Raw genomic sequence first — 13303 nt, 5'->3', positions numbered from 1 at the left:
TCATGACGCTCGTTCAATTGGGCCTCTGTGCAGGCTCGATCTATACCACCTTCTTAATATGGGGTCTTTTGCAAGAACGATGTAAGTCCTTCCGCACCCCACTTTCCACCATCCGAATTCGAGGTGTACTGACCATCGTCTATTGCTACTTTGCAGTGACCAAAACGCCATATACAACACCAGCCAGCTTTCTCCACCCTAACCCGCAGCCAGAGTACTTCCGCTCTCCGCTATTCTTGAATACGATCCAAGCGCTCTTCTCTTGCATCGTAGCATGCGTCTATCTGTTGCTGCGGAATAGGGGGAGCAGCAAGCCGGTTGCTCAGATTTTAGGTTTGCATACCCTCACACCCAACGCAATCCCCCAGCAAACGACTGCCAAGGCAGAGAAGAACGGCTTCACTCCAGCCTCCAACGACACTGGCGCTCCTGCTGGCTCAGGATGGATCTCACCCCTCCTCAAACGCTACGTTCTAATCGCAGCCCTTCAATCCACCGCCTCTCAACTCGGCTTTCTCTCCCTTCGCTACATCTCTTACCCAACCCTCACGATCGCCAAATCGTGCAAACTCGTCCCGGTCCTCATCATCAACGTTCTTCTCTACCGACGCAAGTTCGCCCCTTACAAATATGCCGTCGTTGTACTGGTAACCCTCGGTATCTACCTCTTTATGGCTTTCGCTCCCCCTAGACCCGGCAAGAAGTCGAAAGGCCCAGAATCAAGCTCGCTCCTCGGCCTCCTCCTCTGCTTCCTCAACCTTGTGTTGGATGGAGCAACCAACAGCACTCAAGATCAAGTATTTTCAAAGTTCGGCAGGAAAACGGTCGGCGCAGGACAGATGATGCTGGTTATGAACATGATTTCTTTCCTCCTTATGTCCTTTACCCTCTCCATCCCCCTCCCTTTTCTCTCGACTCCAGGGCAACCGACTCAGTTGGTAAGAGCTTTAGAGTTCACAGAGAAGCACCCGGAAGTATGGCGAGATATCATCGCATACGCACTAGCTGGCGCAGTGGGGCAAGTGTCGATCTTTGAGACGTTGCAAAGGTTCGGAAGCTTGACGCTGGTCTCGATTACGGTTACGAGAAAGTTGTTTACTATGTTACTCAGTGTGGTCGTGTATAAGCATGAGTTGAGTAGGGCGCAGTGGCTGGGGGTTGTTGTCGTGTTTGCCGGCATTGCTATTGAGGCTAGGGAGAAGAGGAGGGAGGGGTTGGCCAAGAACAAGGGGGCGCTTGGTAAAGATGCTTAGTTTTACATTCACAGTCTTATACTCACAGTCATACAGTGTAGATGATAGAGTGCCTTACACACATTAGAGCATGATTCGAGAGTCTGTCTTAAAGGCTTATGATGGGAGTGAAGGGGCAGATCGTGAGCAATCGGGCATCAAAATCGACCCGATCCCGATTCTGAAATCGGCTAAACAAGTGAAACTCTTCTCTTCCTCCACTGTTCGACCGAGGTTTGCTTCTTGACTATCATCCTCGCTGTCGGCACCATCTTACGATTCGCTTGACATCGATCACCATGAAGTCACTACTACATAGCACGGCGGCAACGAGGATGCCAGCGTTGGCTAGTATGCACAGAGCACTTCTCTCATCCGCTGCAGCAAGGCGGTCAATGACAACACTACGACCTTCTCCACGCCCGCTCTTATCATCGTCCGCACCAACCTTCAGCCACCAATCACCACCAGCACTAGTAAAGCGAACATATTCTACGGCACCAAACCAACACCAAGTACTCCAATCATTCGGAACGCCTCTCGCCCAGTTCATCTTGACCCTATCCCGAATCGCACGGATCATCACCTTCACAGCTCTCGGAGTGGGTACGATTGGAGTGGTATCGTTCGAAGCTACTCATCAATATGTCGAACATTTTGCTATGCCTGCTTCCTCTCCCTCCTCAAACTCCTCAAACTCCTCGTCCTCTGACGAGTATGGCTGGAAACAGCTCGCTCTCCAAGAATCTTGGTCGGGCTCTCTCTCCCACCCCGGCACAGACCCGCGCCTGGGAATCAAAGGTCGCCATGCAGTAAGATCAGCATGGATGTGTGTAAACTGGGGAGGTGGAATCTCTCCTTCTCTACTATTCCAAGGTGGAGCAGCCGGGAACTCAGGCTTAGGACGTACCGCCATCACCTCAATGTCGGCTGCAAAGATGTTGAAAGTGGACGATGGGATGCTTTTGGCTATGCAATATCTCAATCTCGCCGTAAAAATCGCAAACGACAAGGGTATCTCTCTTCCAGATACAGGTGCGATTCGGGCCGGGTTGGTTAGTAAAGAAGCAGCAGAGGAGCAGTTGAAGAGCATAGATCCATTAGCTGTCGCATTAGAGGCCAGATTGGCGGCGGTGAAAGAGAGACAAGGGAGTAGGGGGGCGTTGGAGAGTGCGATTGGGAGTTACGAGAAACTTTATGATATAGCAACCTTGACAGGCGGAGGTGGTGGGGAGAAAGGGGACAGAGGGGAGAAGGGGGAAAAGTTGGTCAGATTGGCGACGAAATTGGCGGATCTACATATGGCGTTGGGAGAGAGAAAAGAAGCTGAAAGATGGTTGGGTAGAGCGGTGGGGATTGCTGCTCTGGCTGGAGCTCGTACGCCTGAGCTACAGAACTCTTCCATCAGCGACAGTGTTGGAGTGAAGGTAGAGGAGCAAGGAAAGAAAGGTGGTGTGAGGGCATGGTTCGGGAAATCCAACCCAACCCCCACACCCACACCCGCCCTTGCTACTGATACAATGCAGACTACACCACAAACGGAAGTAGAAGCAAGTGCAACCCCGGCACTCACCCGAGCACTCATCACAGCCCTCCTCTCCAAATCAGCTTTCCAGGCTACATCCGCCTCGCTCCATGAAGCACTCCAGACTCAAATGTCCGCTCTCAAACTCACAGACGCCGAACTCTCGCGTCTCTCCTTCTCCCCTTCGTCATCCACTAGCCGGCCCACCATCACCTCCACCTCCGCCGAACTGCACAAACTATGGCTAAGCCACCATGAATCGATCTTAAACCTTCACGTAGCAGAGACAATCTACGGCCTAACGCGCAATTCTGGGAAATCTTCACTTCCTTCTTGGTCAAGCTGGAAGAAAGAGGGAAAGAAAGGGGAGAAGAGCTTGGGTTGGATCCAAGAGGCGACCATCAAAGCCCAAGGCGTGGTTCAGGAGTTGGAAGGAGAAAGGAGAGGGGAGAAAGGTGGCGAGGTTGAGTTAGGGGAGAAATGGAAGAAAGATAAACAAGTAGCCTTAGTAGCGGGGAGAGTACTGAGAGATGCCAAGAGGGTGTTGGATGCTGCTAGTCGTAGTCGGGCTACTTTGGAGACGGTGGTGTAGGGCTGAGTGTGGAAGGAATGCAGAGTTTGTACGAAACTACAATGATGTTTGTGCTTTGGATGTGGCTGTCATTCTGGCTACTCTATCGAGAGGGGGATGGGGATTGATGTGCAGTTCTTGTTTGATTCAGCATTGGATTGCAAATCAACATATATGTTGCATTGCAACTCCATATCCAAGACATTCATAAGTCAAAACAGACCTCAATGCATTAAAACAGGCATGATCAAATCCTTCACCTCTTCCTCGTAGCTTTCATCTTACTTGCTCACCACCCCCCGAAATCTTGGCCGTAGGATTGCAACATCTACAACCGCCGCCGAGGAGCTAGTAGACAAGTCTCTGCCAGGCAATACTTTTACAAGTTCCACTAGCTTCTGCATTGCAATCAGTGGCGATCAGTCGATAACAACACCAGAAACACTTTTCTTGCCACTACCAGCATCTTTCTTCTTCACCCGTACTACTTTCGTCACTGCATCTCCATGTTCGTGTTGAAGGGCGGGGGTTTTGACTTTCTTCTTCCTCCTAACTGCTAGTATGCATTCTGGCATTTCTTCTTGTTCTAATACGGGTACTTGAACTTTGCTGCCTTCGGTCTTTTTGTCTGCAATTAAAAGCTCGTCCAAACGAACAATGGGGATCTTATCCACATCTTGCTCTTGCACTTGCTCTTGCACTTGCACCTCCTCCTCCTTATTTCCCTTCCTACCTGTCCGTCGTACAGCAGAGTCGACAATGTAAAACGCATCTTCTCTCTGTTTGGGCAAGCTTGCTTCTCTCTGCTTCCTGCTTGTCTTTGCTGCTGAAGCCAGGGGGGAAGCGGTCAAGATTTGAGATGGCTCATCAACCAGATCTGGAAAAGAGCCGAAATGGATACTGTCCAACACAACATAGCTCTCCGTAGGAACAATGGAGGAGTGCAGATCAACATGGACCGGCTCAGGAACCTTGGACTGGGCATTAGCACCCAAAGGACCCAAGGCATGGTTGAAAAACAATGGCGAGAGAAGGTCTAAACTTCTGGGAGGAACATGTTGCATTTTCTCCGCCTGGTTGGCTGTTTCAGGGTGGATGTAGGAGTCAAGATCTTTCTGGATGAGGAGGAAGAGTTGTTGGTACTCAACAGCTCGTTCGGCAAGCTCGGGATGCATAGTTCTTGGTGGTATGTCTTGCAACTGTCTAGCGAGTTCTTTGGATGTTTGGAGCAATTCAGCCAATTCTGCTGGCCGGTTTTTACCATCATCACTCCAGTGTGAAGAGAGGTAAGAGGCCCAGAAGGCGTACATTTTCACTGCGCCGTGGACACAAGCTGCTGCTGTACTTGGATCGCATATCCTCGCGTCGAAGATCTGCGGTTGCAGAAGAAGGGGGAGGATGGAAGAGGGTGAAGAGGGGAGATCGATTGCGTATTCCCCCAAGATCCAGGCGCAGGCGTGAAGAACTTTACGGGCTTCTTTCATGTCTTCCCCTCCCACTCCCCCTTCCCCTTCCCCTTCCCACGCAGCAGCCGAGGAAGAGGGTGAAGAAGGGGGCAGAAGGCGACCATCGCGAAGAACGGATATCATCTTCCGTGCTGCGTGTGGTCTGATAGCCCTCACTCTTGCAGTGATATCGATTAATTGATCTCTGATCTTCGACCCCACCCTATTCGCATCGGGTAAATTGGAGAGGGTAGAGAGATGTAAGAGTGTATCGAGGTACCAGTTGAAATCGCTGACGTTTGCATATGTGTCGTAGCTTCCCAACGCTAGGATGCGTTGGACGATTTCGAGCCGGTAAGAGGGGGAAAGAGTTGCGTTGTTTGCACTTGTGATCGCAGCAAGAGAGCTTGATGTAGGATCAGCATCCGCTCCCGCTCCAACAGCAGATAGACTTGCTTTCAGAGCGGCAGCTGCGCCACCCAGGGCTTGAGAAGAGGTGCGAGGTTCCAAATGCGACATCAACTGTTGAACAATACTCTCCAGATTCCTCCTGACTGCCATTCCACTAACCAAGTCCAAGGCCCTCAACCTGATACTCAAATCCTCATCCTCTATACTCTCGAATATCACCTCCTGGTACTCGGCAACCAAGGCAGGATGCGTCGGTAGAATCTTAACCAACGCAAGTAGGGCGATGTATTTAAGATTCTGATCCGTATCCGTCAGAAAGCCAGCAAGCTTTTCGACGCAAACATAGGCAAGTTCGTCACCAGTTCCAGGTTGAGCTAGCATCCCACCAATGATGATGGTATGTATGCATTCGTACAACAACGACATAGCTGGAGTTGTAGAAATAATCGACGTTATCCGCGGGACCAACTTCTTCACCAACCGCGGTTCTAAGGGCGTCAAAGATCCAAATAGCTTGATGATCTTGATGAGCATCCAATTATTCGTACTCGTCGTCAACAAGCTAAACAATTGCGGCGATAACGGCAAGAAGGGCCTAGCATCCCTCCTGGCCAACTCACATACAATATTCACCGCTGCCGAAACGACTCCTAAATCCACATCTTCCAGTTTCTCCCTTAACCTCTCCCAACTAGTCTCGAGCAGATCTGGACTCTTGATGATCAAGGAATAGAGCACTAATAATGCTTTCTTTCTTACGATCGCTTTGCTATGCGTTAGTAACTTTATCACATCGGGACCCAAGTGAGTTGCTAGATCCGGGGTTGCGATGTGCGATAGCCCATTCAACGCAACCGCTACATCAAGGGGTGAAGAGGACTGGAGGTCCTTTTTGATCATATTGGTGGAGAGGATGAGAAGGTCTGTATCGGCAGAAAAGCATTGGGCAGCAGCTAGGTAGCCGACGTGTTTATGATGGTATTTGGAAGAAGCCATGGTTTCAAGCACATGAAAGTTGGCGCCGGAAAAGGGGTAACCGAGCATTTGGAGGTAGGTTAGTTTCAGAATGGCTTCGGCTTTGACTTGGAGATCGCCAGAACGAACTTCGTGACGGATTTCGTCGAGGATGAGGGCGACATATTTGGGTTCATCTTTCCCGCGGTGGGAACGGAGACCTTTGATGAGGGCTGAGAGGGAGCGTTCGAACATGGCAATGATGAGTGCGGTAAGCAGGGAGGTCTTCACTCGGCTGTAGTTGGAGTTGATTGGCGGTGTAGAGTCGAGTGTCGACTTGAGGCACGGGTGCGGGAAGGGAGAAGGGCGATCCTTATACCAAAGTTGGCATTGCTAGGTGGACGACGATGCGAAAAGAGTGTTCCAGACCAAAAAGGCTGCCTGAGAGGTCCTAATGAGGCGACTCTGCCTCTCGGGCTTTGTCGCAAAGGCGTTATGGAGCAGCTAGGGAGAGTGATGGTGGTTGTTGAGCAACAAGAAGCAAGTAGCCCTCTCGTCTGTGCCTTGAATTCCAAGTGTTGGGTTTTCCGTCTTCCTCCACCTCCAAATCGGGACAAAAATCGGGACAAAATCGAGACAAAATCGAGAATCAAGCCCGATTCCAGCATGCCTTTTTCGAGACTTGATTTTTGCTTTCTTTTGTCTCATCTGTCGACATTTTCGAAACTTAACACCAAACCATTACTACAGCAACATCAACTCCTAACAGACGACATAGCATCCTCAGAGCTCGCAATATACACACACACATATATACACACACATATACACACACATATACACACACATATACAAGCTTGCAAATCGACCAGAATGAGATAGATGTGTGCATTGCAGCAATAGCACATGTTGTGTTGCTTGAATTCATCCTTCGAGCGCCTCCAGTGGCTGACTCTCCAACTCGTTCTGTCTCTTGATCTGTTCCTGCATCAAGCCCTTCTCCTCCTCCACCCTCCTCTTCTCCTCCTCCTCCACCCTCCTCTTCTCCTCCTCCTTGGCTCTTTCCATCCTCAAGCTTTGCTGACGATCAATCTGTTCCCTCAGCTCGCTACTCAACTCAAACACCCTGAGACTACCTCTAAACCTTTCATCCCACTCGACCCCTTTCTCGGGCCTAATGATCTCAAAGCCCATCTCTGCATTCCTCCATTCCTTCTCCTTGTTGAACCTCTGCTCTCTCAACTCTGCTTCGGTCTTGCTCGGATCGTTCTTCTCCAACTTGCTCGGTTCTCTGAAACCCCTTGCTAGATCCCGGGCATCTTTGAGATGTTTCGGAAGGGCTTTGTAGTAAGCAGCGCGAGAATCGGCGATGTTTTGGTCGCATTTACGAAAGTAGGGTGGATACCGCTCCTCGCCTTGAAGGCCCCAATCGAGATCGCCGCCTTGGGGTGGCGTGGTGGGGATTTCGTTGGAGAAAGTGCCGGGAGGGCCGGGTTGGAAGTCTCGAGCGGTTTCTTTAGTGCCATAGACAATCGTTAGGCCTAGTTCGGCACCGTGGCGGACTTTGTCTCTTTGACGGAAGAACTGGTACATTCGGAGAGGGATGTTGCGCCAGCCGACGAGGTTGGTGAAGTCGACAAAGCAGATGGGAGGTTGCGCGGGGATCTGGGAAGGAGGTTGGAGGAGGTTGGGATCGAGACGGGAGGCGGCCTCTTCGGCTTCTGTGCGTAAACGGGTTTTCTCGGCTTGGGCGGCGGAGGAAGGCGAGGGACCGAGCATGGAGTTGAATGCCTTAGCGTCGGAACCGAGGTTGGGGTAGGGGGAAGAGGCGAATTTTGCACCGGGGCCGTAGCGAGAGGGGAGGGGGGCACCTGCTCCATCTTTTTCACCGCCTGATTCGGCAAGTGCTGCGATTGCCCGTTCTTTCTCGTCCAGAAATTCGCTCGGTGTTGAAGCAGCAGCTGCGGTGGAAGAAGAGCTGGAAGAAGAGGAGGAGGAGGAGGAGGAGGAGGAGGAGGAGGAGGAGGAGGAGGAGGAGGAGGAGGAGGTGGTGGTGGTGGTGGTGGAGGTGGTGGAGGTTGACTCGGCAGGTAACTCATCAAACACATGATCCTCAGCAAGGACCTGGGCAAGCTCGTGATCCCTATCACGCTTCAACACCTCCAACGGAGTACACCAACCATGCTTCAACGCCCAAGCCCACTCCTTATACGCTGGTCTACCGACCAACACCAAGCCGCCATCGATCTCCCTCTGCAACTCCTGCTGCGGTGTCAAGGAAAACTGAGTCTGCGACATGGCCGTAGCTTCATCCATCCAAGGTTGCAGACCCAACAACTTGCTCCTTCTCTCGTGGATCTTACTCTGCAGCTCCCTCGCGAGTCCACCGTGACGAGTGCCGTTGGTGACCTCCCAATCGACACCAGCTGCGACAAGGACAGGCTTGACATACTTCTTGAAGTACCGCAGCGCCTTGTCGTAGTCGTCATCACCAGGGGAACGTGTAGCATAGACGGTGATCTTGCGTGGCCATTCACCGGGCTTCATGGGCTCGTTGGAGAGATGCTTGACTTTGTCAATATAGTCTTGACGGATGAGACGGCATTGACGACGATCGTCGTAGTAGAGGTAAGAGAGGGTTCCGACGGTGACGAGGAAGATGGACAAGTTGCGAGATGGAAGGCGTGGTTTCCAGGCCAAGACGGATTTGGGAATGCCCATGTATTCCAGAGGACGGAGGACGGGAGGGATCTCGCGAGGGATAGGCTTGGCTTTTGTGGCTGCATTGTTGACGGTCGCTGTTGATGTGGACGCTGCGGTTGTGGAAGAAGATGTTGATGCAGCAGCCGGAGTAGTCGATGCTGTTGAGCTGGAAGGCGGGGTTGGTGGTGTCGAACTCATGACTGCTAGGTTGTTGCAGTCACAATGTTGGTGGTCGTCGAAGAGGAGGAGGAGCAAGAAGAGGATTGAGTGTTGCGCTTTTTTTTTTTTCCGCTCCTCAACTTCGGAAGATCGCAGCACACCAAAAAAAAACTCGGAAGCTGGAAGCCGGAAGCCGGAAGCCGGAAGCCGGAAGTCGGACTCGAATTTTTCGGAGCTGTTTGACGTTTGCAAGTTTTGGTATTCATTCACTGATTCACCTCGACCAACGACCAATTCTTGCAAGCACAAGGTCAAGTGGCAGACAGAATGTCCTCATCAATATTGACCAAACACAGCTGCTCAGCTCCAAGACGAACGTCGCCAACCGCACTTCGACCTCTATCCGCCCAACTAGGCACACTAGCAAGAGCCGACGCAAGCGCATCCTTCTCCTTTGGCCCCCTCAACGTCGTCGCTTCCGTCTCCGGTCCGACGGAAGTACGCATTCGCGACGAGCTCACCGATCGAGCCACGCTTGATGTCATCTTTCAGCCTCAACACGGCGTGGCAGGGATCGCAAGCCAGGCTGTATCTGATTCACTCTTCACCGCTTTCTCCTCTGTGCTCTTATTGCATCACTACCCACGATCATTGATACAGGTCGTTCTGCAGACCTTATCTTGCCCGACCTTACCACAAACTTCTGCACAGGTAGTGCACAGTGATGTACAGGCGAGCCAAAGAGTTGTTGCGAGACAGCCGTTGTTGTTGGGACCGGACAAGCCACCAAGTGTCTCGGAACTGGCGGCACTGATCAATGCAGCTTCGTTGGCGTTGTTAGATGCAGGCATTCCGGCAAGGGGGAGTGTGGCTGCTTGCGCCTGTGCTATCCTTCCAGCAGCACGGGGGACGGTGTTGAGACAGAACAGCCATCTCAGCGAGATCGGAGAGGCACAGTTGGCGGGTCTTTTGCGCCAGTATAAGCAAGAGAATGGGGAGGCGGAGGATGAGCCGAGCAGGTCTCGTACACGTTATACTGGAGAGTAAGTACAAGCCTCTAAAAGGTGTCTTATCGGAGGAAAGACGCTGACACTCGACCTTTTTTTTTCCCCCCCTTGCAACAGCACTGTTGTTCTTCTCGACCCGACCCCAGTGGAACTGGACTATGCGCTCAGCACACATGTGTTTGCTTTCTCCTTCTCACAAGCGCTGGACGATAGAGACAAAAAGGCAGCACCGACACAGGTTTCGGAGCAGATCCTCGCCCAGTCAGAAGGTGCAGTAGATCTGCAAGATCTGGAAAGAGCACGCCAGTTGGCTTTCAAAGCATGCTCTGCTGTCGTTGGCTTTATGCGAACGGCGCTACACAAGCGTGTTGTTGCTCAGATCGCTTGACGCATACAGACTGTCATACTAGCCAAGCATCTTGCAACATCCAGTCTGTGTTGGTGTCCGTTCGCCTGTGCGTCGATTGCAGTGGAAGCTAGATTTTGGAACTTGGTACAATTGTTACATCGAAAGAAACAACACGAACGAAAATTTGAGCGTGGTCTGAGCTGCGCTGTAGTGTGTTTGAGTTGAAGATGCGTCGGCATCTCAAGCAAGATGCACGTGTCACGGCCGAGACACCGAGGTGCAGGAGGCTTACTTAAGTGAGAAGCACAATGAGGTACATGACTGTTGTCATGGTGACAGCTCAGTGGCACTCAGTATCATAGCAACACAGGAGTATGAATGAAGTGACACATCCTGTCTCGGATAGGACTAGAGCAGTGAATGGAGTATATATATGTGTTTGTCATTTAGGTTCACACTACAAAAAACTAAGCATTACATAGAACATACGGCTGTGGTAAAGGGAGTCTGATCGTGACCCCGATAACGCTGTATACTAATTGTTATCTTCAATTGATTAAGAGTCTGAAGAAGCTATCACCGAGCTAACCGAAACTCGTCGACAACCATGGTAGAAGACACCGAAACGAGGACCAAAGGAAGCAGAAAGGGCAAGAACACCCAGGTTCGGGTCGACAATAATGCCACAAACGAGAACGAGCTGGAGGCCATCAACAATGAAGCCGACGAAGACACCGATTCCGACTCCGACTTTGATGATGGCAACAAGCGATATAACTTTCGCACCCTAGCAAAGCTCCTCGAACCCATGCCAAAGCTCACGTCACGAAACTATTATAGCTGGAGCGCTCATGTGAAATCTTTCCTCCAATCCGTGCCCCATGCGATGAAACATCTCGAGGGAACGTATGACAAGAAGCACCCGAAATGGAGCTGCTCCCTCGATGATGCTTTAATCAACGCCCTGCATGGAACAATTGACACTACCGGGGAATACAATGTAAATTACCTCGTTCTAGATGTAATCAAGGAGTACCTTACTTTCAACCAAGTATGGAGAAAGATCGAAAACGGTCTCACGAATGAAGCCACCAAGATGTCTCACAGACTTGCGCTCATCTCGCAGCTCAACGATACAAAGATGTTTCACTCGCATTGTTCTCGGCTCTGCAGAAATGCACGATCCGGCATCCGGTGTACAAGGAGACGGTTGCCACCATTCATCAAATCGATTTCAACACCCTTGCCACCACACTAAGTATCCGGCAGACCGCTGTCGAGAGCATCCCCGCACAAAAGATCGACCCCCGACAAGCCAGCGCTAGAACCGCCAGCAACGACGATCAAAATGAACAGGCCGGAGAGACCGAAGCCGAAGCTGACAACAGCCATGCGAGCTCGAGGAACGCAGGCAGACCATGCCGAATCCGATGCTGGATCTGCAAGCGACCGGGACATGGTATTAGTCAATGCGACGCCTTGGTCACCATTCCCAAAGACTCCCCCCTCGCTGAACCTAAATAGGAAGTGTGGTGCTCCCTCACCCTCCCATTGAAATGGAAAGACCCCTCGAACACAAAAGAAACAGCTCATTGGATCTTGGACTCGGGGGCGAGTTATCATATGGTGAATGACTACAGCATGCTCATCCACCCGAGAACTTGCCGAAAGCGGATAATTACTGCCGGAAGCAAGGTCTTGGAAGAGGCAGCTATAGGAGATGCAAGCATATCAACAGATTACAGGGAAATCTCCCTACAAAATGTATTGTATGTGAAGCATCTTAATGTTAACCTTCTGTCAACGAATTCATTAACGGATGAAGGAGCACGAGTGATATTGGACACAACCGGCGGTCAAATTTTTCTAACAAACGGCATGACACTTAAGATTGCAAAGAATCGCGAGCGAGGACTTTTGGAGTTCCGAGGCGACACATGGCAAGAAAGCGCGATGGCCACATCAGCACCATTGTTTGAAGGTGTTGATGAGGAGTTCGAGCATATTAAGAATGAGCCGAAAGTTTCAAAGCAACAACTATGGCATGAGCGTCTTGGACACCCAGGAAGAGATAAAGCTAAGGTGATCACGAGCAAGTTAAAAGATAAGCATACCATGAAATTGGATCCAAACACCACTCTGACATGTGAGCAGTGCATACGATCCAAGAGCACAAGCGCTCGGATGGGGAAAGGTAGCGGCGAAAGAGCCATAGGGCCCCTGAATCTTATCCACATCAATCTAATAATAGACTTGTCCCACGTGACAGAGTACACATGCACGTTGGTGCTGGTCGACGATCATAGCAAGTATGTGTATGCACAGCCATTGACACGAAAGAGTCATGCGTTTATGCAACTCAAAAGGATTGTTTCATTCCTGGAGACACAGACGGATCGGAAGCTAAAAGCGATCCGATCTGATCAAGGAACGGAATGGAAAAGCAATGATGCATTAGAATGGTCGCTAGAAAAGGGCATAGAGTGGCAAACCACTGTAGGGTACAACAGCAAACAAAATGGATGGGTAGAGAGAATGAACAGGACCCTTGGAGAGAAGATGAGAACATTGCTAATGCAGAGGAGACTACCAAAGAAGTTCTGGCCATACACGATCAGAGCTGCGGCGTTCAAAATAAACCTCACTCCGAGTGTTGATAATGAATTCCCTTATCAAGCAATGTTTGGCAAGTTGCCGGAATGAGCTTTAAAGCTCCTACGAGTGTTTGGTTGTCTGGCATGGGTAAACGTACCCAAAGTCAAATGGGACAACAAGAAACTGGACCAGCGAGCCATCACATCCATTTTCTTGGGATACAGTCTAGAGAGAAAGGGCTGGCTCTTCTACAGTCCGGACTATAATCCGAACATGTTCTGGAGCAATTCAGCAAAATTCATGGAATCAAAGTGCTGGTCAGACAGAACAGAGTGGCGACCGGTTGACACAA

General features: G+C 50.8%; 6 protein-coding genes across 6 annotated transcripts; 4 read left to right on the top strand and 2 right to left on the bottom strand.

The window, feature by feature from the left end:
* Positions 1-2: 2 nt before the first annotated feature.
* Positions 3-1253, top strand: UHO2_04089 (uncharacterized protein; the record flags this gene model as incomplete). Its single annotated transcript, XM_041560046.1, has 2 exons — positions 3-81; positions 157-1253. The coding sequence occupies 2 exons, from the start codon at positions 3-5 to the stop codon at positions 1251-1253; spliced, it is 1176 nt and encodes a 391-aa protein (XP_041415980.1).
* Positions 1254-1531: 278 nt separating this feature from the next.
* Positions 1532-3349, top strand: UHO2_04088 (uncharacterized protein; the record flags this gene model as incomplete). The annotated part of the gene is made up of 1 exon (XM_041560045.1): positions 1532-3349. The coding sequence occupies one exon, from the start codon at positions 1532-1534 to the stop codon at positions 3347-3349; it is 1818 nt and encodes a 605-aa protein (XP_041415979.1).
* Positions 3350-3747: 398 nt separating this feature from the next.
* UHO2_04087 (uncharacterized protein) lies at positions 3748-6393 on the bottom strand (the record flags this gene model as incomplete). Its single annotated transcript, XM_041560044.1, has 1 exon — positions 3748-6393. The coding sequence occupies one exon, from the start codon at positions 6391-6393 to the stop codon at positions 3748-3750; it is 2646 nt and encodes an 881-aa protein (XP_041415978.1).
* A 669-nt stretch (positions 6394-7062) lies between these two features.
* On the bottom strand, positions 7063-9039 carry UHO2_04086 (uncharacterized protein; the record flags this gene model as incomplete). Its single annotated transcript, XM_041560043.1, has 1 exon — positions 7063-9039. One exon carries the CDS (start codon positions 9037-9039, stop codon positions 7063-7065), a length of 1977 nt encoding a protein of 658 aa, XP_041415977.1.
* Positions 9040-9327: 288 nt separating this feature from the next.
* UHO2_04085 (uncharacterized protein) lies at positions 9328-10395 on the top strand (the record flags this gene model as incomplete). The annotated part of the gene is made up of 2 exons (XM_041560042.1): positions 9328-10043; positions 10125-10395. 2 exons carry the CDS (start codon positions 9328-9330, stop codon positions 10393-10395), a joined length of 987 nt encoding a protein of 328 aa, XP_041415976.1.
* A 568-nt stretch (positions 10396-10963) lies between these two features.
* UHO2_04084 (uncharacterized protein) lies at positions 10964-13059 on the top strand (the record flags this gene model as incomplete). Its single annotated transcript, XM_041560041.1, has 3 exons — positions 10964-11550; positions 11626-11815; positions 11881-13059. The coding sequence occupies 3 exons, from the start codon at positions 10964-10966 to the stop codon at positions 13057-13059; spliced, it is 1956 nt and encodes a 651-aa protein (XP_041415975.1).
* Positions 13060-13303: the final 244 nt, after the last annotated feature.

This window comes from Ustilago hordei, assembly GCF_900519145.1.
Source record: "Ustilago hordei strain Uho2 genome assembly, contig: UHO2_contig_07, whole genome shotgun sequence".
NCBI classification, from domain to species: Eukaryota; Fungi; Basidiomycota; class Ustilaginomycetes; order Ustilaginales; family Ustilaginaceae; genus Ustilago; species Ustilago hordei.
Note: the sequence above shows the minus strand (reverse complement) of the source record. Positions and strands in the feature narration are given on the sequence as shown.